The sequence below is a fragment of the Gekko japonicus genome, unplaced genomic scaffold, assembly GCF_001447785.1.
Source record: "Gekko japonicus isolate JY-2015 unplaced genomic scaffold, Gekko_japonicus_V1.1 scaffold104, whole genome shotgun sequence".
Taxonomy (NCBI): Eukaryota; Metazoa; Chordata; class Lepidosauria; order Squamata; family Gekkonidae; genus Gekko; species Gekko japonicus.
Genome location: NW_015176454.1, coordinates 604,955 through 630,732, shown reverse-complemented (window position 1 = coordinate 630,732; position 25,778 = coordinate 604,955). Strand labels below are relative to the sequence as shown.

The window sequence follows — 25,778 nt, the reverse complement described above, 5'->3', positions numbered from 1 at the left end:
GCGCACCCGGCTCTTACAAGACACCTTGAACAGCTTTTCCCGAGGAGTCTATAGGAACTGTCAGCAGCAGGGAAGATTACTTCAGAACCGCGATTGTTGAATTGAACTTTACTTTCTGATGTTTTGCTTTTTGAATTAAATTGTTGGACAAGATTAATTGCGCACAGTGAGAGCTTTAAATGAATAGCTGCGTTAAAGCATTAAACTTCTAAGTATGTCACATAGGGGGAAAAAAGCTGGGAGGTTTTAATGAATAAATGTATTTAATGCATAAAATGCCTAAGCTATTTTTTTTTTAATTCCTTTACTAACGTCTTTATTGGAAATGGGGAGGGGTGAGGGAAGAGAAGCTACACTTCCATTCAGTCCTTCCACAATGGCTCTGGCAATTTCATATCCCTGCATCCCGCTAATCTTCTGGTTCCACAGAAGTAAACAATAGATTTCATAAATTAGAAATACGGGCTTCAGAACATGCCTCTAAAGATAAAAAACAAGGCCGTAAACATTTATGACTGAAACAAACTAGATTGTTCAAATGCTGCCATGATGTATCATGTATATCAATATGGCACTGATATCAGTTAGAATGCAAACAAGCTTTTAAATGATGTGCCCCTTCATTTCAGCTGGAGAATCCACTTTACGCCATCTGCCTATCAGATGGTTAGGAACCAGGACTGCGTATTAATGCCACATGTTCGATTTTTCTCCCCCTCCTCCTTGTAATGGTTAGATTCATATTGCTAATAGCTGTGCAGGAGCACTGTCGATGGAATTTGTGTGACGCTGGAGTGATGAGATATTTATAAAGTGGCCTGTCTCGCTGAATAATCAGCAGGAAGAATGCCAGACATAAACAGCTTATCAATTTCAGAATATTAATGATAACTACTGCCTGCAACTGTAATAGGGTGATTTTTTTTTGGATGCATTTGTTTACATTTTGGAACAGATACTGACAAAAGAAAAAGTGGAAAAAAGAATGCTTTTTAAAAAACACTAACATCGTTCTGTCTGTATTTTGGATATGCTTTTTAAATTTTTTGTTGTTGTAAGCATATACATCACTTGTGCCATGCACAGTTACAATATTTACAGATAATTAGGTAAGAAACCTACCTCACCTGAAATGCCTCATCTGAACAGGAAAGGGAACAGAATGAATCACTAGGATCACAGCCTGTATAGCTATTTTGTCTTTCCCTGCTATAACCATCCACAGTGAAAAATAAATTAGAAATAAAGAACATGTCAAATATTAATTTTAAATTAGATACATCCTGACATTAGAGAAGAGATATTTTGGGATTGGTTTTGTATATTGACATCCTTTGGTAGAGTTTTCTTTACGACTGGTAGTGCAGCCCTATCCTAATGCTTGTAGAACACTCGAGCTTCAGGAACAGTTTGGACGGTGTAACGGGTCACAATACACAATATGCCCTTTGGGCTCTTTTTGTAGCAGGTACTCATTTGCATATTAAGTGACATACCCCTAATGTAGCCAATCCTCCAAGAGCTTACAGTAGCTCCTGTGAGAAGAGCTCTGTAAGCTCTTGGAGGATTGGCTACATTGGGGGTGTGTGGCCTAATATGCAAAGGAGCTCCTGCTACAAAAAGAGCCCTGCGCGGCGGGTCACATTTTGCTTGTGTGCCTTTGTGGGGCAGCCAGAGAACCTCTGCAGAGGTGGCCGGACCAATCACGGTATGATCTTGCCAGGCAGTAAGGTCTTGTGAGGCTGCAGGTCCCGTTTAGGTTCTGTTGAATCCATTACGCTACAGTTGGGGTCAAGGGGGCTGTGAATCCCAAGTGTGGTTGTGCCAGGACTGTGGACCCAAAGGAATCTTGACATAGCACCATTTGGGGCTATGTGGTACGACAGGATTGTGAAGTGAGCCGTATTATGATGAGATTTTGTGGGTGCCCCATTTTGAACATAAACAATAGGGAGAACTGAATAATTAAAGTTGGATAGTGAATTCATACTGAGTTGTGTATTTAAATCTGTGCTAGAACTGTTAATTAAGTGTATATGCTTAGCAAAAGTGTTACAATTGTGTGTGGGGGGTGAGTATACAACAATAACAGATTGGTAGTGGCATGTGTATATTTTTCCTCCCACAGGGCTCTTTTTGTACCATGAACTCCTTTGCATATTAGGCAACACACTCCTAATGTAGCCAATCCTCTAAGAGCTTACAGTAGCCCCTGTAAGAAGAGCTCAGTAAGCTCTTGGAGGATTGGCTACGTTAGGGGTGCATCGCCTAATATGCAAAGGAGTTCCTGCTACAAAAAGAGCCCTGCGAGTCACACCATATATCACTCAGGCATAGTTCTCTCTTTCTGGTGTTGCCAGCTTGAACATTTTTGGGGCCCCTGGTAATTATATCCAGTTCTGAAATGAGAACTGAAACATGTCAGAAAGGAGAAGCGACAGCCCTTTCACTGGGAATGAATGAGTTTCTGCTTATGTTTGGGGCCCTTTTTGGCTTCATTTGTTGGCACATTCCTACAGCAATGGAGTAACATAAGTAGAAGAAGAAGTGATTGGATTTATACCCTGACTTTCACTACCCAAGGGAGTCTCAGAGTGGCTTACAAACTCCTTTCCCTTCCCCTCCCCACAACAGGCACCCTGTGAAGTGGGTGGGGCTGAGAGAGCTCCGACAGAAAGTGCTCTTTTTCAAGAACAGCTCTGACGGAACTGTGGCTTGCCAAGGTCATCCAGCCAGGTGCAAGTGGAGGAGTGGGGAATCAAACCTGGTTCTCCCAGATTAGAGTCCGCGCACTTAACCACTACACCAAACTGAGAGGCAACCACCAAGAATACCATTTTAGGCACAGGCAGTAGATTGAAACGGGGCACTCTGGGGTCCTCTCAGAGAAGTTGCAATGAAAATAAGGGAGCAGGTGGTCTCTGAGAAACATGCAGTCAAAGCCAGCAAGTTGTCTCATACAATATCTGTATTAAGACTAATCCTTTTTTGATATCTTTTAATTTAAAATAAGTGTGTGTTCCCCTTGGGCTATAGAAGCCAAGTTAGCATACATCCCAAAGGGCTAAGGACATGAGTGGACAGCTTCCCAACTGTTACTGATGGGAAATTTACATTTTCTAGGAAGAGGAAAAAAAGACACGATAAGTAGTCACTTATGATTTTAATTGTATGACCGATTTTCCGTAAAAATAAGAAACCCTTTTTAAAAATCCCATTGGTATTGTGAATAAATACACCAGGAAGGAAATATAGCTTTCTGAGCCTTGTGTTGCTGAAATTGACTTCTAGTAACTTCTAGTGACTGATGAGTTCCTTGAGGAAGCCTTGAGTTCAGACGGTGTAAGCGACAAATGATAGAAATTCAAATAGAAAATTGGTGAGAAGTGATAATTTCATTAGTTCCATTCCTGTCCCTTTTTAGGTCTCACAGCTGCCGCCGCCGCTGCAGCTGCCACCAACGCCGCCATTGCAGAAGCAATGAAGGTGAAAAAAATCAAATTAGAAGCTATGTCAAACTATCACGCCAGTAATAATCAGCACGGAGCAGAGTCCGAGAATGGAGATCTGAATTCTAGTGTGGGTAAGTTTCCGATCTGACAGAAAAGTCTTAAGTTAAATGATGCCGTCGTCGATTACAATACTGGTTCTTACCTTTTGATGAAATGGCGGAGGGAAAAGACGTAGCGTTTTATGTGAGTCTTGGCTTCCTTTCGTACAGAACTTAGTAGAGTCACACAGTAGGTTTTGTGCTTTTTCTTGAAGAATGTACCCTTTTCAGGTGATTCCCTGCAGACCCAAATTAGTTTATTCTCTAAGAAAAGGGCATTAAAATGTTCACTGTTTCACTGTTGTAGGGTTAAATGAAGTTGTCATATCAAAGCATCCCACTGTCTTGAGCTTCGTTTTAGAACAGATAAAAGGAAGTACTTCTTCAATCAAAGAGTAATCAACATGTGGAATTCACTCCTGCAAGAAGTGGTGGTGGTTACAAGCATAGATAGCTTCAAGAATGGCCAATAAACATATGGAGCAGAGGTCTATCAGTGGCTAATAGCCACAATGTATTTATGGAACACTGTGCCTGAGGCAGTGATGCTCTGTATTCTTGGTGCTTGGGGGACAATAGTGGGAGGGCTTCTGGAGTTCTGGCCCCACGTGGACCTCCTGATGGCCCCTGGGTTTTGGCCATTGTGTGACACAAACTGTTGGACTGGATGGGCCATTGGCCTGATCCAACATGGCTTCTTGTATGTTCTTAAGATATTGACAATGCAGTCCTAACTACATTAAGCTACAACATTTGGCTCTGACATTATTTTTATCTGACAGACTTCCATTCAACCAATTTAATGAGTTTCTTTGGCTTAATTAGTTTGTGGAACAGGCTAATAGTTTGGCCAGGTAGAAAGCCAAAATATTTGTCCTTCAGGCCCGGTGATAAAAAGGAAAAACTACAACAGCAATGTTTTCATGCTTCGTTTAATCTGACCTTTACGGATACTTTTCTTTTCGGCATTAACCATTTGGAACAGTTATAGGTCCTTTCTGTTTATGCATGTCGCCGATTTGTTTTGCTAAAATATACTTCATGATTACACCAGCTTTTAAGGTCATTCCATTGTAATGGCTGCCTTTTGCTCTCCGAGATAAATGGAGAAGAGTCCCCCGAAAGAGGAGTTTTGGTACTGTTAACTATTGTACATGGCAGGGGTCGCGTAGACATAAAACAGACATGACAATCTAATAGATTCCTCTCTTTTTTGTATTCTGCAGTGGGGTTTTTTTTAGGTTATTCTTAAGGATGACAACTTGACAACTTTTTTGTTCTAAATCGTTCTGTACATATTTATTATTTAACCTGTACTCCAAGAACAAAAGCAACAAATGTGTACGTGTCAGCAGATTTTGAGGCCAGTTTTTCCTTCCTTTTTCCCCCCAGCAACAGGCAAAAAAGGCGTACAGGTATTGCTAGAGGAAACTATTTCACTTGTGATGAAGACAGATGAGGCCATAGGACTTTGATCATCAGCAAAAGAAGAGTAACAGCAGGTGGGGTGGGAAGGGAGAACAACAAGAAATATCATGTTGCAAAGGGGAGTATAGGTAGCTACAGTGGGCCCCGTAGGTGGGCTCTCTTTAAGCCCTTGAGGAAAGGGAAATGATTACAAGCCTTTTCTACTTCTGACTTATAACACAATGTAAATAAAAGGGCTGGTTTGCCAGTGGCATTCGTAGCCTGGTTGCAAGTTCTGCTTGATTTAGCCATTATGAATCAACAAAAACTTTAGTTTTAGTGAGTCAGCTGATAAGGAAGAAGAAGAAGAGATTGGATTTATTCCCCACCCTTCACTCAGTCTGAGAGTGGCTTAAAAACTCCTTTCCCTTCCCCTCCCCACAACAGACACCCTGTGAGGTGCGTGGGGCTGAGAGAGCTCTGAGAGAAGCTGCCCTTTTTCAAGAACAGCTTTGCCAGAACTATGGCTTGCCCAAGGTCATCCAGCAGCTGCAAGTGGAGGAGTGGGGAATCAAACCCGGGTCTCCCAGATTACAGTCCGCACACTTAACCACTACACCAAATTGGCTCCCCAAGGACCGAGCTTAGTCTGTAGGGCACGTGTACGGAGGATATTTTGGTTCTTGTGTACTCTAGTAAGGAATGTCAAAGGCAGTAGTCATAGAAGGCCTTTACTACTGACAGCGTCTGTTATTTGTTTTCTTAATGTCAAATTACCGTACACATTCTTCAGCATTTCAAAAAGACACCTATATTGATGCTTTAGTAATAGACACATTTACAGTGCAATCCTATGCGGAGTTAGTCTACACTTGAAGCTGTCTTCTATTGTGTGAGGTCATTGTTCTGTCTATGTCAGGACCAGGGGTCATTTCCTGCAGAAGCGCACAGGAGCGGAGCTCCAGCAGTAAAGAGCCCGGGGGTGGGCACATGCAACAAGCCCCACCCCCTGCTCCCAGCAGCCCTCAGTCAGAGCAAGAAGCAGCCAGGTAAGTTGCAGAGCCCTCCCCCCCCAGCCCCCCAGTCCAAAACAGTCCAGTGGCACCTTTAAGACCAAGTTTTATTCAGGTACAAGCTCCCCTCCTCTTCAAGGACATATCTGCACGCCCCCCCCCCATAACTAGCAATCCAAAACAGTCCAGTGGAGCCTGAGCGGTGGGTGTTGCCTTCTGACACACTTCTGGTGATGTCAGGGGGTGTGGCATATGCAAATAAGTTATGGTAATGAGTTATGCTAATGAATTCCTGCACCTCTTTTTCTGTGAAATGACCCCTGGTCAGGACCAATGCTCCCTCTAAGCTGTGGAGTTTTGTGAGCAAAAATTCTACTTTATGAGCTACTGACATTAAAGTTGTGAGTGAGTGATCTGGCTGCTGCATACATTCGTTTGCTCTGGAGCCATCCTTCCTGAGCTCAGACAAAAATTTATGAGCTAGAGGCTAAAAACTGTGTGCTAGCTCACACTAACTCAGTTTAGAGGGAACACTGGTCAGGACTGTCTAATCTGACTGGCTGTCCAGGGCCTCAAGTGGAAGTCCTTTGCATCACCTGCTACCCATTCTTTTTTTATTTAACAGTGCCAGGGATCGAACCTCGAACCTTCTGTATGCAAAGCAGATGCTCTACCACTGAGCCATGACCCTTAGAAAGGCATCTCATCAGACTGTCCTATTGATAATAAAGATGGAGGCCAGTGTGGTTTAGTGGCTAAGGTGTTGTACTACAGTCCAGAACAAATCCTCTTTCAATCAAACAGAAGGAAGAGGTCCTCCAAACGAGAAAGAAAGAGACAAAATACTGGACCTCTAAACAGAAAAGGAAGCAATAATGATATGGATAATTGTAATCAAACACACAAACAAAACATTTATATCCCTAAAGATGGTGTAACAGCACAGATATCACAGTGATGGATATGTGCATAACAAAAACTATAATAAAAAGGTTATTTTAGGAAGCCTTAAGAGTTATTGTTGATATAAACAAGGGATAAATAAGTTGTTCCACGCAGTCTTCTCCAGGACTGAACTAAAAAAAACAAAACCCTGCCTAATCTATGTCATTCTTATTTTTAGATTGTCTTAGCACTATTTTTCCTTCACGTATGGTTTCAGGAATAAGGACATTTCCACCAGACTGATACAGATTTCCCTACCCTCACCTGCAGCTGTAAGAATGAAAACTAATAATAGAACTAGGTTAATCAGTATCTGACAATGAGGCTATAACTAGCTATTGTCTTAGTAAACAATAAGCAATTTAAAGGAGGCATTATTCTTTCTTGTTTCAATGACTCCTGCATTGATTTTTTCTTTTCTTTTCTTCAAATTCAATTCCATGACCAACAAAGAATGCACTTTGGAACGGATTGTTTATGTGCTATAAAATTTAGAAGTTCCATTTACGGTTTTGTTTCAAAAGTCATGATTAGGGGAGGGGCTGCGGCTCAGTGGTACAGCATCTGATCGGGATGCAGAAGGTCCCTGGTTCAATCCCCGACACCTCTAGTTAAAGGCTCTGGCAGTAGGTGATGTGAAGGACCTCGGCCTGAGACCCTGAAGAGCCTCTGCCAAGGGTCTGATCCAGTATAAGGCATCTTCCATGTGCATGCGTTCCATGATGCTACCAAAATTTTTAATTCCTTTGTTTGGAATATGAACTCCTGCAACATGAAATGAACTTTATAGTACTGTGAGGTCTTCTCTGGTCTTTGGAGGAGAAGAAGAAGAAGAAGAGATTGGATTTCTACCCCGCCCTTCACTACCCAACGGTGTCTCAGAGCAGTTTACAAACTCCTTTCCCTTCCCCTCCCCACAATAGACACCCTGGGAGGTAGGCGGGGCTGAGAGAGCTCTTGACAGAAACTGCTCTTTTTCAAGAACAGCTCTGACAGAACTATGGCTTGCCCAAGGCCATCCAGCAGGTGCAAGTGGAGGAGTGGGGAATCAAACCCGGTTCTCCCAGATTAGATTCCACGTACTTACCCACTACACCAAATTGGCTGTCTTATACCTCACCCTTCACTACCAAAGCAGTCTCAGAGCGGCTTACAAACTCCTTCTCCTTCCCCTCCTCACAACAGACACACCCTGTGAGGTAGGTGGGGCTGAGAGAGCTCTGACAGAAACTGCTCTTTTTCATGGAGAGCTCTTATCAGACCTATGGCTTGCCCAGGTGCAAGTGGAGGAGTGGGGAATCCAACCCGGTTCTCCCAGATTAGAGTCCATGCACTTAACCACGACACCAAACTGGCTCTTTATATAGCTCTGATCCACAGTTAGCATTCTTGACATGGACAGCAATTTTTTTTAAAAAAAACAAGCACAAAACAAACCAATATTTACAAAATATCATTTTGTGCTATGAGATAATTTAGATTTTTTTTCTTAGTGAATCAACGTTAATTTAGTCTAGAAATTGAAAGTTAAAGTTAAACATTCATTTTGTAAAGTACATTACTATTGCAATCTGGAAAAGGACATGTTTTCAAACTAAATAACTAGGAACTTTGTTAATATGTTTTGTAGCTATGTAGTCTGTGAATTTCAAACCTATGGTTTTGTGCGGGAAGACTGATAATGGCAGATAAACTGAAAGACAGCTTGCCTGTCCCCAGGGCTATTTTTGGGCAGGAACGCACAGGAACGGAGTTCCGGCTGGCTCCTGAGCTGGCCACGCCCAGCAGGAACTCGTTAGCATAATAGGCCACACCCAACAGCAGAAACTCATTAGGATTGGCTACATTAGGGGTGTGTGGCCTAACATGCAAAGGAGTTCCTGCTACAAAAAAGCAAAAGGTGGGTGTGGCTGGATGAGCACACTTCTGGTAACATGGGGGGTGCGGCCTAATATGCTAATGAGCTGTGCTGTCAGCGGTGTGGCCTAATATGCTAATGGGTTTATTTATTTATTTATTTATTTATTTATTTATTTGTTGAATTTATACCCCGCCCTCCCCCGTAGGGCTCAGGGCGGCTTACATAGTATAAAACTTGCTCATAAAAACATCAAATACTTTAGTACAAAAATACAATATACAATTTAAAACCCAAACTAACAATAAAGTGTTCAACTACATAGCATCCATTTCAGAATATCAGAGAGGACAAAACCACAAAAACCAAACATCCCCCGGTAGGCATTGCATAGTAGATGTTGAACAGATGTTCCTCCTACCCTCCTAGGGCCCTCAACCCCCCCACATTGATGGTAATATAGCGGGGGGGCGGCAGCGGCCCCTAATCAAAGGCCTGGTGGAAGAGCTCCGTCTTACAGGCCCTGCGGGATTGCACCAGGTCCCGCAGGGCCCGGATCTCCCCTGGGAGCTCGTTCCACCAGGTGGGGGCCGCCACCGAGAAAGCCCTAGCCCTCGTGACGGCCAACTTAGCATTCCTGCTGGACTTTTTCTACAAAAAAAAGCCCTGCCTGTCCCTACGTGGGGGTACAGGGATAGGTGGATTATTCTAGGACATGTAGTCCAGCCCATGTAAACTGCAAATGAATACTACGGTAGGACATGCCCCAGCACGCAAGGATCCTTCAGCAAGCAAGTTCAGGTATACATTTAGGGGAGAAATGTTGAAAAGTAATGGAGTGGGCAAATCTTCTCTGCCATAGTTTGGGGAGGTCAGAAGCCAGTCTAGCTATCCTGGGTAGAAACCAGCTGTTCATCTAGCCAGTTTCGTTCAAACAACAGGAATTTGTGCTATTCAATGGAAAGTTTAGTTTAGAGAACTTTATCAGTTTAGAGATTTCTCCCTAGTTTTAATCAAGGTGTGCGAGCAAATGATGCTGGACAAGGCACAAGATATGATTAGGATTGATTAGATCCCCCTAAGCACATAACTGGTAAAGATAGGTGTCTAACTTCAAACGGCTGCAAATACCTGCACTGAGGCTGCAAGACGATAAAAGTGTTCAACACAAATTGCAGTGGTTTCTGTCCCCTTGGCATCCTAGTGCGAACACAGTGAGGTTTCAGACTCTAGAAGGAAAATTAAATAGGGGCATCCAGACTGAATTCTTGCCCTTAGTTGCAAAGAGTAGGTTATACTTTTAATTGGAAACTTATAGCCTCTGTAACAATTGAAAAGAGCGAGAGTCCAGTAGCACCTTAAAGATTAACAGAATATGTGGCAGGGTATGAGCTTTTGTAGGAGCTGCGGTGGCTCGAGTGGTTGAGACGCTGAACTGCAGGCGGTGCAAGGTCGGTAGCTCAGCAGTTTGAGACCGAGTGTGCCACATGATGGAGTGAGCTCCCGTCTCTAGTTCCAGCTCCTGCCAACCTAGCAGTTTGAAAGCAAGAAATTGCAAGTAGATAAATAGGTACCACTTCAGTGGGAAGGTAACAGTGTTGCGCCTTGGTGTTTAGTCATGCCGGCAACATTACCACGGAAACGTTTTCGGACAGCGCTGGCTCTTCAGCTTTGAAACGGAGATGAGCACCACAACCCTAGAGTCGGATTCGACTGGCTTTCGAGCAAGGGAACCTTTACCTTTACCTTTTTATGAGCTTTTGTGAGTCGCTGCTCACTTTCTCCGATACAGCCAGAATGGGAGTCCATCTGTCCTATTTAGTGGAAAGTGGAGTGATTTCAGATGCCGAATGACACTGGCAGGCAAATGATAGTAGCAGGTGGATAACAATAGCAGGCATGATTGGATTTAGGTGAGATATGCAGAGGGGTAATAGGCATGGAGAAATGAGCATGGGTAATGAGACAGGAAACCTAGGTCTCAATTCAGTCCAGGTGGATGCATTGTCTTGAGCTTCATTATCGATTGCAGTTCAGCCCTCTCTCTTGTTAATCTCTCTTTGAAATTCCATTGTAAGAGGAGAGAGCCTCTGTGTGTGTGTGTGTGTTCAGATTAGGGCAGCAGGAGAAGGGATTTAAGTTGCCCTCCCCATGCATTGTATCCCTGACTGAAACTGCCTTCCCTCTCCCGCAGGCTGTTCTTATCCCTAGAATGGGGGGACAGGGACACACGAGAGAGTATTTGCCCTCCCCCCCCTTCCAGGCATCATAATAGCTCTAAGTTTGTCAGAGTGGAATGGAGGCTGGATTCAGTCAGTGAAACCATGCAATGAAACCATAAGCCTCCTACCCCCTCCATGCCACAGTTCCAACCTAATTCTCTCATTGGCCACAATTCATCTTTAAACTACGGCAGCTAGACTTATTAGTGGATCTCCAGCATTTCATTAATGCCGTTGTAGTTATTAAGAAATATGGGACCTCTGAAGGGATGGCAGCTTCCGATTACCTTGTGGCTACCGAGGCTAGAGGGGAGTGGATCTGGTTTCCATCACTAGCAATAGGATCAAGGGTTGTTGGGAGGCTTGTCTTTCCCTGCTGGGAGACTCCCTTAGACCAAGGGTTCCCTGGAAATCACACTGGTATCCAGCTGCCACCACTCAGGACTTCCTGACAGCATCTAGACTGACCAATGAGAAGGTAGTCTCCTCACATAGTATTAGAGCAATAACAAAGTGACAGGGTAGACACTCTAGAAAATGCCTTATATAGTACCTGTGCAATCTAGCATACAAGGAAGCGATTCAGAGAAGTCTGGTGTAGTGGTTAAGTGTGCGGACTCAAATCTGAGAGAACTGGGTTTGATTCTCTACTCCTCCACTGGCAGCTGCTGGATGACCTTGGGCAAGCCATAGTTCTGACAAGAGCTGTCCTTGAAAGGGCAGTGCTCGAAAGAGCTCTCTCAGGCCCACCTACCTCACAGGGTAGGTGGGGAGAGGAAGGGAAAGGAGTTTGTAAGCCGCTCTGAGACGCCGAGGGAAGGACAGGGTATAAATTCAATCTCCTCCTCCTTCTTCTTCGAAATAAATTGTAGTAAGCAAAGCCCAAAAAAACCACTAGTTGTTGTAGTGGTTAAGAGTACGGACTCTAATCTGGGAGGACCAGGTTTGATTCCCCACTCCTCCACATGCATCTGCTGGTGTGACCTTGGGTGAGTCACAAGTTCTTTCAGAGCTGTTCTCTCAAGGGGGGGTCTTCGAAAGAGCTCTCTCAGCCCCATCTACCTCACAGGGTGTTTTTTGTGGGGAGGGACAGGGAAGGAGATTGTAAGCCGCACTGAGACTCCGAGTGAAGGGCAGGGTATAAATCCAATCTCCTCCTCCTCCTCCTCCTCTTCTTCTTCTAAAAAAGTTTATTATAACAGCAAGTGAGAAAAAAGTGAAAGGGGTGGTTGAATTTTAAAAGGTGGTAGATTCAAAAAGGTGGTGCAAAAGGGGCAAAAACAAAATACAGGACGGAAGGCACCCAGCAACACAGCACAGGGGTGTTTTGATGAAAAGCAACACAGGCCCCGGTCACACGGGCAGGAAAATGCGGGGGGGGGGGAGCATGGCTGTTTGCCCCGGAGCAAAATAACACACGGTTGAACGATCAGACGTCCCGTTAAGGTCCTGTCGAGGTCCCGTGTTTAGGGGGGAGGTGCCAAACACACGACCATCCTACAGCGCGGCAAAGAAGCAGCGTGGCGCGATCACACCAGCAATCGCTAGGCGCCGCTTCCGTGGCAAACGGGATAGATTTTTTTAAAAACTGATGTTTGTACATACGCATGACTGAGCAATCGTATCTGCACATCCGAAGGTGGGTGGTAGGCTTACTGGAGAGGGCAACAGATGCTTCCGGACCCAAACAGAGCTCCAAGGCATAGCCAATGGAGGGGGTGGTGGGCCCCCTTGTCACAGCCGCTCTAACCGCCTGCACGACAGTGGCCATAGCGACCCTCCAGAGGCGGCAAGCCTGGCTGCAGTGGGAGGGGGCCTCTTTGTGCGCATGCGCCGTTGGGCGCTTGTGCGCATCCTGTGGAGATGGAAAAAAACCCCCTGTTCGCGATGGGACATGGGCGGGTGCCGGATGCCACGGGATTCCACCGGAAACGCGATCAGGCGCCCGCCCTTGCCCCGCAGTTTCCGGAAACTAGTACCTCGGAGGTACTAGTTTTTTACCCCGCATCTTCAGCGGGAAGCCTTGGGTTCGGCACGGGAGCTCTATGCTTCCCAGATGTGGTGGTGTGATCGCGCCCGGAAAATCCGCCTATCTTCCGTCTCTGTAGCGTGGCTAATGTTCCGTGTGACCGCAGCCAAGGTTCGACTAACAAAGCTAAACCCATGTTACCGAGGCTGTAGTCATGGGTTCCTTAGATCACATGTAGGGTTCCTTGCAGCAACAGGATGTTGCAGTAATAGGGTGAAGACTGAAAACTGAAGGGGAAATCTCAGATGTCCAGGTATTTATGCTCAATAGAATTGGACCTAAACCAGCCTCCTTTCTAAGAATGACTAGCTAATGTAGCCAATGACAGGCCATGCTCCATCTCAGGTGTCAGAGGGGACTGTTACCTATCAGATATGTATAACATATAGCCCCACCTCCATCAAGCATCTGGTAGTAGCTCTGAACTTCCATGACAGGTAGGTGGTTTGGTCCAAACTAGATCGCCCTTTGTCCAAAAGAGATGAACTCTGTCAAGATGGTCCAGTGTGGAATGGAAATGACTGGGTCATTGTAACGTAAACCTCCAGGGGCCCATGATCCCAGACACTCTAGGTGGTCCCTCTTGTATCCTTCCCCCACATTTTAGCCCAGCCTAGGCCAGCCTCTTCAGAACTCAGAAGCTAAGCAAGTATTGGCCATGGTCACTACTAGGGTGCAGGACCACCAAGGAAGAATGGGGTTGAACTTGCTTCTCAGAGGAAGACCATGGCAAATCACTTGTACTCATCTCTTGCCTTGGAAACCCCATAGTCCTGCAGTCAGCATGAGTCAGTCGCGACTCAGTAGCACACAATTATTACTGTAGCCCAAAGACAGGGTCTTCCTATGTGGTTTTGCTTTCTTTCTTTTTTTCCTTACAGCACCTAATTACTATGGGTACACTATAAATAATAATAAGACTAGTATGATAATAATAAAAAAATAGCAATGAAAGGTTATGGAATAAAAGGATCTAAAGGAGATGAATGACATTTATAATTAATAATTTCTCACCTCCCTAATTGAGTGCCACGGCTTTTTGCTTGCAACTTCCCACTAGAATTACCCTTTGAAGTGAGAAGAGGTGTCCGTGTTGGGGTCCGGGCTCAGCATTACTAAAATATGTCTCAGTGCCCCCCCCCTCCACTTTTCACGGCGAGTTGTATTCTTTTAGTTTAATATTTGCTCGCTACAATGAGATTTCTAGTCTACATGGTGATAAACAGTCTGGTACTGGCATCTGAAGGTGACCTGTCAGTTCATATGGACAAATCCCCTGCTTACTGAAATGTACAAAATAAATCATTAAAGCGGGCAGGTGCTCATTCCCAGTTTTAAATCACCATAGATTTATGATTTGAATTAATGCTTCATTTGGTCATAGAAATAGATGCTGAGACAAATGATATGCAGCGGTTGGGATTCCATACTGTAGCCATCCTAATATTGATTACTGAGATGCCTTTGCAATCTCTTGTTTATATCAACCTGTGACTGGTTGGCTGATACCAGCAACACTGCAGATAAGAAGGAAAAATGTCTTGGATTCTTTCTAGTGGCAACTTTACACACCGGGCGTGGGACTCATATAAATTATTTCAGTTTGCTTGTTGAAAAGAAAAACAGGGTGTTTTTTTTTTAAGCCAGCTTTCAAAACTGTACAGTTCTGAAGAGTGTGGCCTTAGGAATGCAAAATGAAGAACAAAACCTGGATATTATACTTAAACAAAAAAAAGAAATCACATTTCTGTTTAATAGCAAGTGTGTTATTGCCATCGTTGTATTTGGCAGTGCCGATTCCTCGCACGCATGAGCCACGTCATTGCACATGAGGCTGCGGAAGAGAGTGACGAGGATGATCAGGGGTCTGGAGACTGAGCCCTACAAGGAAAGGCTAAGGGCCTTGGGGATGTTTAGTTTGAAGAAGAAGAAGAAGAAGAGAAGAGATTGGATTTATACCCCGGCCTTCACTTGGAGTTTCAGAGCGGCTTACAAACTCCTTTCCCTTCCCCTCCCCACAACAGACACCCTGTGAGGTGGGTGGGGCTGAGAGAACTCTGACACAAACTGCTCTTTTTCAAGGACAGCTGTGCCAGAGCTTGTGACTGACCCAAGGTCACATCAGCAGGTGCAAGTGGAGGAGTGGGGAATCAAACCCGGTTCTCCCAGATTAGAGTCTGCACACTTAACCACTACACCAAACTTGGAGAAGAGGAGATTGAGGGAGGACATGATTGCTCTCTTTAAATATTTGAAAGGCTGTCATTTGGAGGAGGGCAAGGAGCTGTTCCAGTTGGCAGCAGAGGATAAGACCCGAAGCAACGGGTTTAAATTACATGCAGAAAGGTATTGGCTAGATATTAGGGAAAACGTTTTCACGGTCAGAGTGGTTCAAAGGTGGAATCAGCTGCCTAGGGAGGTGGTAAGCTCCCCCTCACTGACAGCTTTCAAGAAGAGGCTGGATGAATATTTGTCGGAGATGCTTTAGGCTGGTCCTGCATGGGGCAGTGGGTTGGACTAGATGGCCTGTATGTCCTCTTCCAACTCTATGATTCTATGACATGTGAACCACATAAGATGAAACACTCGGAGATCTACAACTAAAATTGGGTTTTGAGCAAAATTTTAATTGCTAAATAGTAGCCACACTGCCCTCCCCATTTAAATCAGGGAAGTTTTACTGACCACAGATTGCTCCCCATAGCTATTGTTTCACTATTTGTCGTTTTTCTTGAGTCAGCTTTCAGAAGAGGCTTCCAAAACCTTTTCGTACCCCAATATACAGTAAAATAACATGGCACATTTCAGCGTGGTTTTTACTTATGAACTACTCTTGCACCTCATCTTAAGCAGCTGTTAGGTAGGGAATTTCAGAGCACTTTGGACTTTCTGGAAAACCTCGTTTGGATGACCAACCCAGCCTGAACCAACCAACCAACTGGCATATGTGTGGAATGCACACCTGCATGTTTATTAAATGCATCAACAAGTAGAGAATATGCACAAAAGAAAGCAAATCTGATGGCGAGTTGGGCTCGGGGTCTTCGGACGAGGACTCCCCTTCGGAAAAGGGGGCGGCTGCCCCCAAAAGCCCTTATAAACTGAGGATTAGAAAAGATAAGAATAAATAAGGGCTGAAGGACTCTGATTTGTGCCTGAAAAAATGTTGAAATAACTTGGGGATGCTCTGGGAATTTCTTTAAACAGTTAAAGGAATAGTTAAACGATAATTAATCTAGCATAACCGACTAAGTTCATTGTATTATTAGTAGCTTTTTGAAAATAGCATGGTGTTAAGCTGACGTATGATCTCCTACTCTTGCGTTTTTAGTTAGTTGTGGGTCTTTTTTCTTTATTCCCTAGATTTAGTACCCTTTCCTATATTTTCTGTTGTAGTTTTGTAGTTTGAAAAAAACACCAATAAAATCCTCCCTCTAGAGGGATGGGAAAAAAGATAATCCTTTTAACAGGTATCCTAACCTGGATGACCCGGGCTAGCTCAATCTTGTCAGATCTTGGAAGTTAAGTAGGGTCAGTCCTGGTTAGTATTTGGATGGGAGACCACTAAGGAAGTATAGGGTCATTATGCAGAGGCAGGAAATGGCAAACTGCCTCTGAATGTCTCTTGCATGAAAACCCCACAGGATTGCCATAAATTGGTTGTGACTTGATGGCACTCTCCGACACTCCTTGATAGGTAGTAAGCACAGTCTGCCTTGCTTGTGCTGATTATCAGTTTGGGCAGTGGGGAACTGAATCAACTGTGGTACAGAGAGAGAGAGAGAGAGAGACCATCTTGGGCAATGCAGTGGGGGGCCCTCTGAATGGAACAAGTAGGCACTACGAAGGACGCTAGTTCCGAGATCAATCTTAATTGATCTGGGGGCTCAGCCACCAGGAGTGTCTGATTCCCTCATGACTAAACAACATGCAGTGTCACTCCAAAGCAAAGGGAGTTAGACTTACAGTTTAATCCTATGCAGAGTTACCACAGTATAAAATCATTATTAAATGAGGAAGTCTCCGGTTCAAGTGTGGCTTCATGACATTAAGTTGTTGGATGGCCATAAGCAAGTCATGCTTTCTCACCTTCAGTTCTCTGTCTGCAGTATAAAGGCAAAGTGTGTTGTCGATTCACAACTGACCCATGATGACCCCATGAGAAGGGTGTGCATTCGGCAATAGCCGAACCAAAAAACCCCGAAAGCCGAACCCGAAATATAGCTGAACCCGAAAAAGCCGATACTATCCGGGTTTTTTTCTGGCTTAATTTTGTTATACCGAAAAAAGGTCAAACCTAACAGCCTGAGCCGCCAGGTAGCTGTTGGGTTTAAATGCCTTTCTTTCCCTTCCCAAGATTGGGAAACCTCCTTCTCCTCCTCCTCCTCCTCCTCCTCCTAATATTTTAAACAGAAGTTAAAGATTGTAGAGGTGACTAGGAAGCCTATATAGAGAAGGCATTCCTTGTACTAGACTATACACATCAAAATTTGTAAGTTGTAGGGTAACAAACCTTCTGATGCGGGCCTCAAGGTCTTCTGAAATTACAAATGATCTCCAGAGTTCTGAAATCAGTTCCCCTTGAGAAAATGACTGTTTTGGATGGTGGACAATATGGTGTTATGCCCTGTTGACATTCCTTCCCTCCAAAGTCTCCACCCCCAAACCTCCAGGAATTTTCCAACTTGGAGCTGGCAACCCTACTGAATAGTAAGGAGAAGGATGTACATGAACACAAAATAGAGTACAATACTATAAGAAATATTACCAAACCAGGAAGAAGACCTCCTATCTTTGTAGTCAGTGGCTTTTTAAGACCAATTAGAAAAGTACTCTCCCTGCCCCAACCCCATCCTTAAGCTTGACTGCTAGAAAAACACTGTGCAAAAATTTCTGCGGCATTATCCAATGAATTAAGAAGAACTTTTTGCCATTACCTAATATCTCCACCACATATCTTGTAAACAGCGATCAACAATGGCAAATTACTTGCAAGGTAGGAAATGAGTTCATTTATAATGTGATCTCGAAACAGATGTTCCAGAAACAAATCTCATTGTTTAAACTGCAATCATACTTTTTTTAAAAAAACTCCTGCCATTATTTCTTGAAGGAAATGAAGCAATCAGAAAAGCTTCAGTGTCGTCTGTTTCTAAACACAGTTAGGAAACGTAAGCCTTGCTCAGATAGCACAGTCCCGTGAGCAACCACAAGATGTGTCGAAAATGGAGTGGTGCTTTTGACACATTGGACTTCCTTCTTTTAAAAAAAAATTCCTCACACATCTACAACGTTCAAAACAGTAAGAACACATTGACGGTAAGCCAAGAATTCTTGCCGGATAGAAACTGTTACCTTTCTTAAACGTGTTCCGTTGGTTTCTTGGCCTGGGGAGGGGGGGGAGAATATCAGTGCAATTGATGAGGAAATAGTCGTCTCAAGCGGCCTCCTCCAAGAACAGAACAGTCTAAAATGCAGTCATTTCCTTTCTCTTGATTCATGTGTCTATTTTGGAATGAAGAATTAATTTTATGGCTTCAGGAGGGGGGGGGGAGAGAGAAAAAAGTCTCTGAGTCCTTGAGAAAGCAAATAGAAGGAAGCAGAACGCTTGCTGGCCACTGAGCAGAGCTTTCCAGTAGCACATCTGAATCTCTTCCTTGGCAATGTTAATGAACCTCAAATCCTCCCTATAATTAGATGAGGGAATTGCTTATATTTTCAAACAGATGATGCTGCTATAATGAAACGATTGACAGGGAATTTAAGACTGTCTACAGTAGTCATTTGGATTCTGTTTTTTTTCTTCTTTTCTCCCCCCTTCCTTAAGTTTTAAAAAGAAGATTGGCTGTAGACTCTGGTCCTAGGAGAGGCAGTAATTTACATAGAATGCTATGACAGGTGTCGTCCTACAGTGCGGAAATAAAATGGGAGAGGGAAAGATGATGGGCAGGTACGCCACTGATTTGGGGAGGGGGGAGGTGGCCCTGCCTGAGTTCTTTAAAAGGGGCCGGGGCTCCAGAGATGGATCCGGATTGAGTGCACAGCTGTAACTGCTGATGAGCTAATTGCTCCTTATCTCTCAGCCCCATTCATCTTCATTTTTTACCAATTACTGAGAATTATCTGTGTTCTCAGTTGGATATGAGAGTTAATCCTTTTTGGTTAAGCTGGCAGTACTGTGAGCAGATTCCAAATCGGAGGGTGAAAAAGCCAGAGCACGCTCTTTCTAAAAAGTCTCCTGTTCGATGGCAGCGTCGTTACCTCATATACATTTCTGCTGTTGTTTAGCAGATTTATACTTTGCCATCTTTTCATTTTTACTTGAGGAGGGGGGCATGAATCAATATACAACTTCTTTCCTCTCCTTTCCAAGCCGATTAAAAACAGAGGTTCTGTCTACTTCAGTTGCATTCCTCCAGAGTTGCACTTCAGAAGAAAAATATGTCTCACAAGGCAAATGTCGGCTGCAGCAGATAGTTACAATACACAAACTCCTTATTTCATGTATTTAAAAAAAATTAACCACGACAATAAGTCTGTAGTCCTAGGTTGCTTCTGACACCTGACGTGTATTTGGCAATCCTTCAGGCGCACTTTAAAAAGTGTCCAGGATCAATGGGTAAACCTGTGATCACAACTCTTTGCAAAGCAGTAGTCAAAAAGCCTCAGAGGATGTTGTGTCACTTTCCCGTTAAAAAAATATGCTTTTATACTTCTTATTCCTTAGGAGTGAATGTAGCTATCTAGAATAGTGTGTCAGGTAACAGGTTCTGAGACTTTTTGAGCCTGAAAGGCAGACTTGAGGGACAGGGAAAAATGTCATTTGAAAAATCAAGAATTTTAGCAGTTAATGTTGGGCTGTTAAGACACCGTTGGCCCTCCTTGCGATTCTGTGATTTGTTTTCTAGCCTTTTACTGCTGGAAAGTCTGCGATGGCCTCTTTGATGTAACAACCTGAGCAACAATTAGCAAAGGGAAGTTCTAAAAATAATGAATATATAAAGTTCTCAAAATAAAATTGGAATAGGTAAATGCTCTTTTTTTAAAAGGGCAAAGGCAAATCAGGTGTGTTAAAACTTTGGTTGCCGGGCAACCAACAGGAGACCAAGGGGCAGGGACATTGGGGATGACCATCAGTGAACACATTACATCACTTCCAGGAAAAAACCCAGAAGCGATGTCACACCTCTCTCTTCTTTTTCTTTCCAAATGTGATGTGAAGGCATCAGAGCAATGGCCTGTTTTCTCTCCATGAAAAGACAGAGCCACAGGAACTATGTAAAGTGCGCTCAATGTTTCTATAATGATAGCAATAATGTTATAAATATGAAAATTACAAAAGTGATACTAATACATTCAAATTGTAAATCCAGTTACATAAGATAGAAGATAACAATGACGGCGGGACGGTGGTCTCCGGAATGTGATGCCGTTTCGACAAGCGTCTTCTTCTGACCGAGAATCTATAAGTAGATGATGTGTGGAAAATTGCACTTCAGTAGAAAAGCTACCCGATTCACATGGAGTTCAGTAACAGTTTCACCTATTTCATTGCACAAGTAATGGAGAAAATTTCTCTCAGACTGGTAACCCTTTTCAAAATCCAGGAGGGAAACATAAATTTTAAACAGGTTAGTTGTCCAATGGAAGATAATTTAGGAAATAATAGTAACAACCTAAAAAAAAAAAGGAAGAATTATGCAGTAAAAAAAGACTTGCAACTTTCCTTCTTACAATATGATAGCAAGCGTTTATGTGACAGAGATGGTTTAAAATTTTGATCTGTGAAATCCACATTATTGGTGCTTGAGTTAATGTAAATATCTTTTATTTCTTTTAAAAAAGTGAAACATAATTGTAGAAATGTTAGTTTATTAACCTTCTTAACTTCAGTATCGTTTATTACCACTGACATCTTGATCGCAGTACTCTGAGCATGTTATAGTAAGAAACATGAGTGAAATTAATTAAATTACTTCACTAGATTTTGTTAGACTGGATGTGGTTTTCCTCCGCAGATATTAGGGAGGCTGAAATACCTAAATGCTAAACTGAAGAAGTTTCAGTTTTATTCTCTTTATACACAATACATAATTTTTTAAGTACATTAAAAAAAGCTGACAATTTATGCTCATTTAAAATATCTGTAGGAAAAAAAAATGTTTCCAATAAATAAAAAATGTATTAGAAGCTAATATAAATTTAATTCAACTTCTTAAATGGTTTGCGATCTCATTTCTAAATCATGTGCCCCATTTCTTTAAGTGGCAGAGAGTGAATGTGGTTGAACACAATTAACATAAATATCTTACTTGTATACTAAAACCAATAAACACAAAATAACCCATCTCACCAAGTGATAGACATTTCTAGGTTTCTAGAAATCATGTCATAATTCCTAATATATTATCTTAGAGTAGTGTGTGTTTGAAAAGTGTGTGTGTGTATTTCAGCTGGATTTATTAGAATGATTTAAATCAATAAAGGATTCTAATAGTAGATTTAAATCACATTTCCCATTTTTGTTCGTTTCCTGAACAAATGAGCATATGATTGGACTAGCATGACAATTAAAATATTTTAATTTGCAACTAGATAGAGTTTCTTTTTCACATAGGAGCATCATCCATAATCCCTCCCAGGCGACCACATGCCTTTTGCAATGCAGAATAACATAGGCAGAGGCAAGGGGAACAGTTGTGAAATTAATGGCTATATCTTGGGCACTATTAATACACATGCAAGGACATTGATAAAGATCACTTATTTGAAGACTAGGGATGCCATTCTATGCACATGTCCTTGGAAGAAGACCCCACATGTTCTAAATCTTGAGTGGTTGAAATCTTGAGTGGAAGATCAGAAGTAGTGATGGCCTAGTTCAAAAGTTCCATAATGGTTGTCTGGTCACAATCTCTCACATGCACATGTTCCCCCACCAAGCTTCTTTTCTCTCCAAGGAACACACTGATTGGAGCTTTTCAAGCTTTTCCATTGGTGCAGATTTTGCTCTCTGAAGGGTGCGTGCTTGAAATGAACAAAAAATGTTGTGCGCAGTAGAGCCCCATTGAGGTTGGGAGATCAACTAAGAGTGCAATCACACACACAGCCATGCCATAGGCACGAATGCTGGGCGGATTTGAAGGGTGCGATCAGACGCAAACGTCTGCCCAGCGTCCCGCACCCATCAGCAACCCATTTTGCTCCATCACAGAAGCAGAGTTAAAAGACACTGGGGAAAGTCCAGTAGCAAACGGGTTGCTACGGGCCACGGACAGATTTTCCCCTCTGTGATCGCTCCAGCACACTCTCATGGTGTCAGGATGGTCTGATCAGGCCATCCCGACTCCGTGCCGTTGTTTTCCCCCCCTTCTCAGTATGTGCCATAGGAAGCCCTCAGTGTGGAGATGTGATTCATTGATCCTCTGTTTAAGCGAATCAAAAACAAGTGGCAAAAAAAATGGCTTACCCCTGATTGCGTCTGATCACGCAGTGGCGGGCTATGCCCGCAGCTTCAAAGAAATGTGTGATTGCGCAATTGCAGGTCAATTTCCTCCGGGGTAAATAGCCTTGCTTCCCTTGCATGTTATCTTGCACATTTGACCACAACTAAAGAGAGCCTTTCTTCCCTTTTATGACAGTGAAACAGCTGGTGCAACCCAGCTCCATATGCGTTTCCCCATGCGTGGAAACATTGTGGGTATGAATATATGATTTTGACTGGTAAAAGGGCTGCAGAGAAAGGTTTCACATTTTCCTTCCACTCTCAGCCTTCTCTCAATATTCCAACTTTCTATAAATGCTTTTCCTTGGAAGGAAAAGGTGTGAGAATAAATCACAGGACTGTAAGCAATGACACGTTAGTGCCTGTAAGGAATTGCTAGTCCCTAGCTCCAGTAGGTAGCACACAAGAATAAACACAAATATTACATAACTTTTTGTTTTTATTTATCTTTAACCTCAAAAGTCAGATATTTTTCCAGGGGTACTTCTTGCATGGATGGGAAGGTGGCATGGTATAACTCAGTCTCATCAGTACTCAGAAGCTCAGCAAGGTCAGTATTTGGAAGGGAGACCACCAAGGAAGGCTCTGCGGAGGAAGGCAATGGCAAGCCACCACTGTTTCTGACTTGCCTTGAAAGCCTCTTGCTGGGGTTGCTATAAATCAGTTGCAACTTGATGGTACATACATACTTTGCATAGAAAAGTATTTTCATGGAAAAGTATTCTCTCAATGTGTTTGAGAGAGTGTTGGCTTGAGTGTTAAGCAGTTATAAGTGTAGCTTTTAACATGTTTGCGTTAAATTCAAATTTGAAGGTGTTATTTGCCAAAACTGAAATGTAAAAGAATAAAAAGGTAATCAATAAAATTATGTGTGTGTGTATTGATTTTTAGCCATTCCAGGGCCCTGGTCACATGGGAAGTTTTGCCCCGCAAGAGGGACAGATCGGGGGCATATCAAACGGCGCGATCACACCGCAACATCTGGGAAGCGGAGCGCACCCGTCCCCGATCCATCCTTTCCGGGGGGAAATGTGCATAAAATTTACATTTTGCATCAGAGTAGATGGTGGTGAGCTAGCTGTATACTCTAAAATATGCATGTTTGTGTAATACCTTACAGAATTCCTGGAGATGAAAAGAATGGATCTTTACTAGATTTTGTTCTATCAGCAGATTTCACAATTCGATTTAAATATATATTCATATATCAGGGATTTTGTGTGTGCGGGTGGAAACACCTATTTTTGACCACTCAAACGTTATTCCATCCTTTTTTACATGAACTAAAATTGGGAATTGTGCTTCCTCCTGACCTTCCTTCCCTGTCTTCTTTACCGCGTCTAGAAGTAGAGGCCCAAAGGAGCAGATCCCGTGGCTGTTTGGACATGGGATCAGTCCTACCTCTCAATATTGACCCTCTTCTTCTGTGGCCCTCTCTGTGGCCTCCCATTCATTGCCCATGGGGGCAGATTCATGCCAAGAAGTGGGGATAACACGGAGTGTGTGGGGAAGGGATTCTAAACAGCCCTGTCAAGAACAATTCCCTAAACTGCTATATTGTACCGTGACCACAGAATGTAGTTCAGTTTGCTAGTTTTTAAAATTGATTTGAATAAAATATATATTTTAATACAGTGGGGGACAACATCTCTATATAGCTATATAGCAATAATATTGGGAGCTGTGATACTTCAGAGATCAAACAAGTAAGAGAGAGCAAGAGAGAAAGAGAGAGATACTTTGAATATGGTTTTCCTTAACAGCAGGTTCTAATGGAAACATGGACCCTTCCATTTATTCAGCGCTGAGAGAATTACTAGTTTGATAATGACTCGGAATGTTGTTATTAAAACAGTGTGTGCAGTTCATTTTCAACAGTTTTGAATTAGAGTCTGCACTAATGAAACGGATACGGTTTCTTTCACAAAGGGCAGATCTGTTAGTTAATATAGCTGCCGCCGTGCCTCGTGGACCATGCCTTTAGCTCTATTTGTATTTCACAGCGTGATAAGCAAAGAGTGTTGATTTTCAAGGATCCTGCTGATGAAAGGTAATGGCATTATTACATCTTTATCTCAAAAACAGAACTGTGTGGTAAATTATTCTCAATTCCTGCCTTACACTTCCTCCCTTTTTGGGTCGTGTCTCTCCCCCCCCCCCGATTTCCTTATGGCACAGATGATTTCTTGGTCGCAATCCCCCCCCCTTTTATTTCTTTAAGTCACTTTAGCCTTGGAAATGATATGTTATTATTTAATGTCTGCACAGCAAGCTTGAGAGCACCTAATAGCGAGCGGATTGGAAGTGAAGTGCCTCCCGCTTGCAGATATGGATCGGCTCAGTCACACGCTGTACCAGCTGTCATCTCGGCCATACTGCTGTGATTTAATTAGTCTGTTTATGTCCTTTCTAATAATATTTCCATCTCTATGAAAGGGCAAATGCGACAGGGACTGTTTCCCCCCCTCTCTGGGTTCCACACACTGAGGAATGTGGCCTACATCCGACGTTGAGATGCAGGATTGAATCACCATTCCTGTCATTTCAAGCTGTTGATAAATTGTTCAGCCAAGAAGTGTACTTACTTCCTTGGGGTCATTTGTGTAGCGGTGGGTCTGTAATCGGCAAAGGGCTGAGCGGAGGGGAGAGACTACAGAGCTTCCATCAAGGAGACCAAACCCCGCTGCTGGGGAAGAAGAAACAGCGTTCGTGGTATTCTGTTTAAAAATCTTTGATCGTGGAGATGCTTGTAATAATTATTTCCGTTGGAACGCTGTGCCTAAATTTTAGCAGAGCTGCAAATCAAAGTGAAACGTGGAGGGAAATGATTCTTTCTTGGATGAGTGCCCTTTCCCCCCCCTCTCTGAAATGTAGGGAGAAAGTTCCTCTATCTAAACTTAGATCACTGTCAGTAGTTAGTACAAAGAGAAGAGATAAGAACAAAAGAACATAAGAGATGCCAATGTTGGATCAGGCCAAAGGCCCATCCAGTCCAACACTCTGTATCACACAGTGGCCAGAAATACCAGTGCCATCAGGAGGTCCACCAGTGGGGCCAGGACATTAGAAGCCCCCCCACTGTGCCCCCCCCCCCCCAAGCACCAAGAAGACAGAGCATCACTTGCCCCAGAGCCCCTATCTATACCTTGTGGCTCATAGCCACTGATGGACCTCTGCTCCATATGCTTATCTAATTCCCTTTTGAAGCCGTCCATGCTTGTAGCCGCCACCACTTCCTGTGGCAGTGAA

The 25,778-nt window shown here is 43.3% G+C and overlaps 1 protein-coding gene across 1 annotated transcript in view; it reads left to right on the top strand.

The window, feature by feature from the left end:
• DACH1 (dachshund family transcription factor 1) overlaps window positions 1-25,778 on the top strand; it is a 543,478-nt gene that overhangs the window by 309,061 nt on the left and 208,639 nt on the right. Inside the window, exon 3 of the mRNA XM_015426898.1 lies at window positions 3,425-3,583. Coding sequence (XP_015282384.1) covers window positions 3,425-3,583 — 159 coding nt within the window. The remainder of the gene's footprint in view (window positions 1-3,424; window positions 3,584-25,778) is intronic.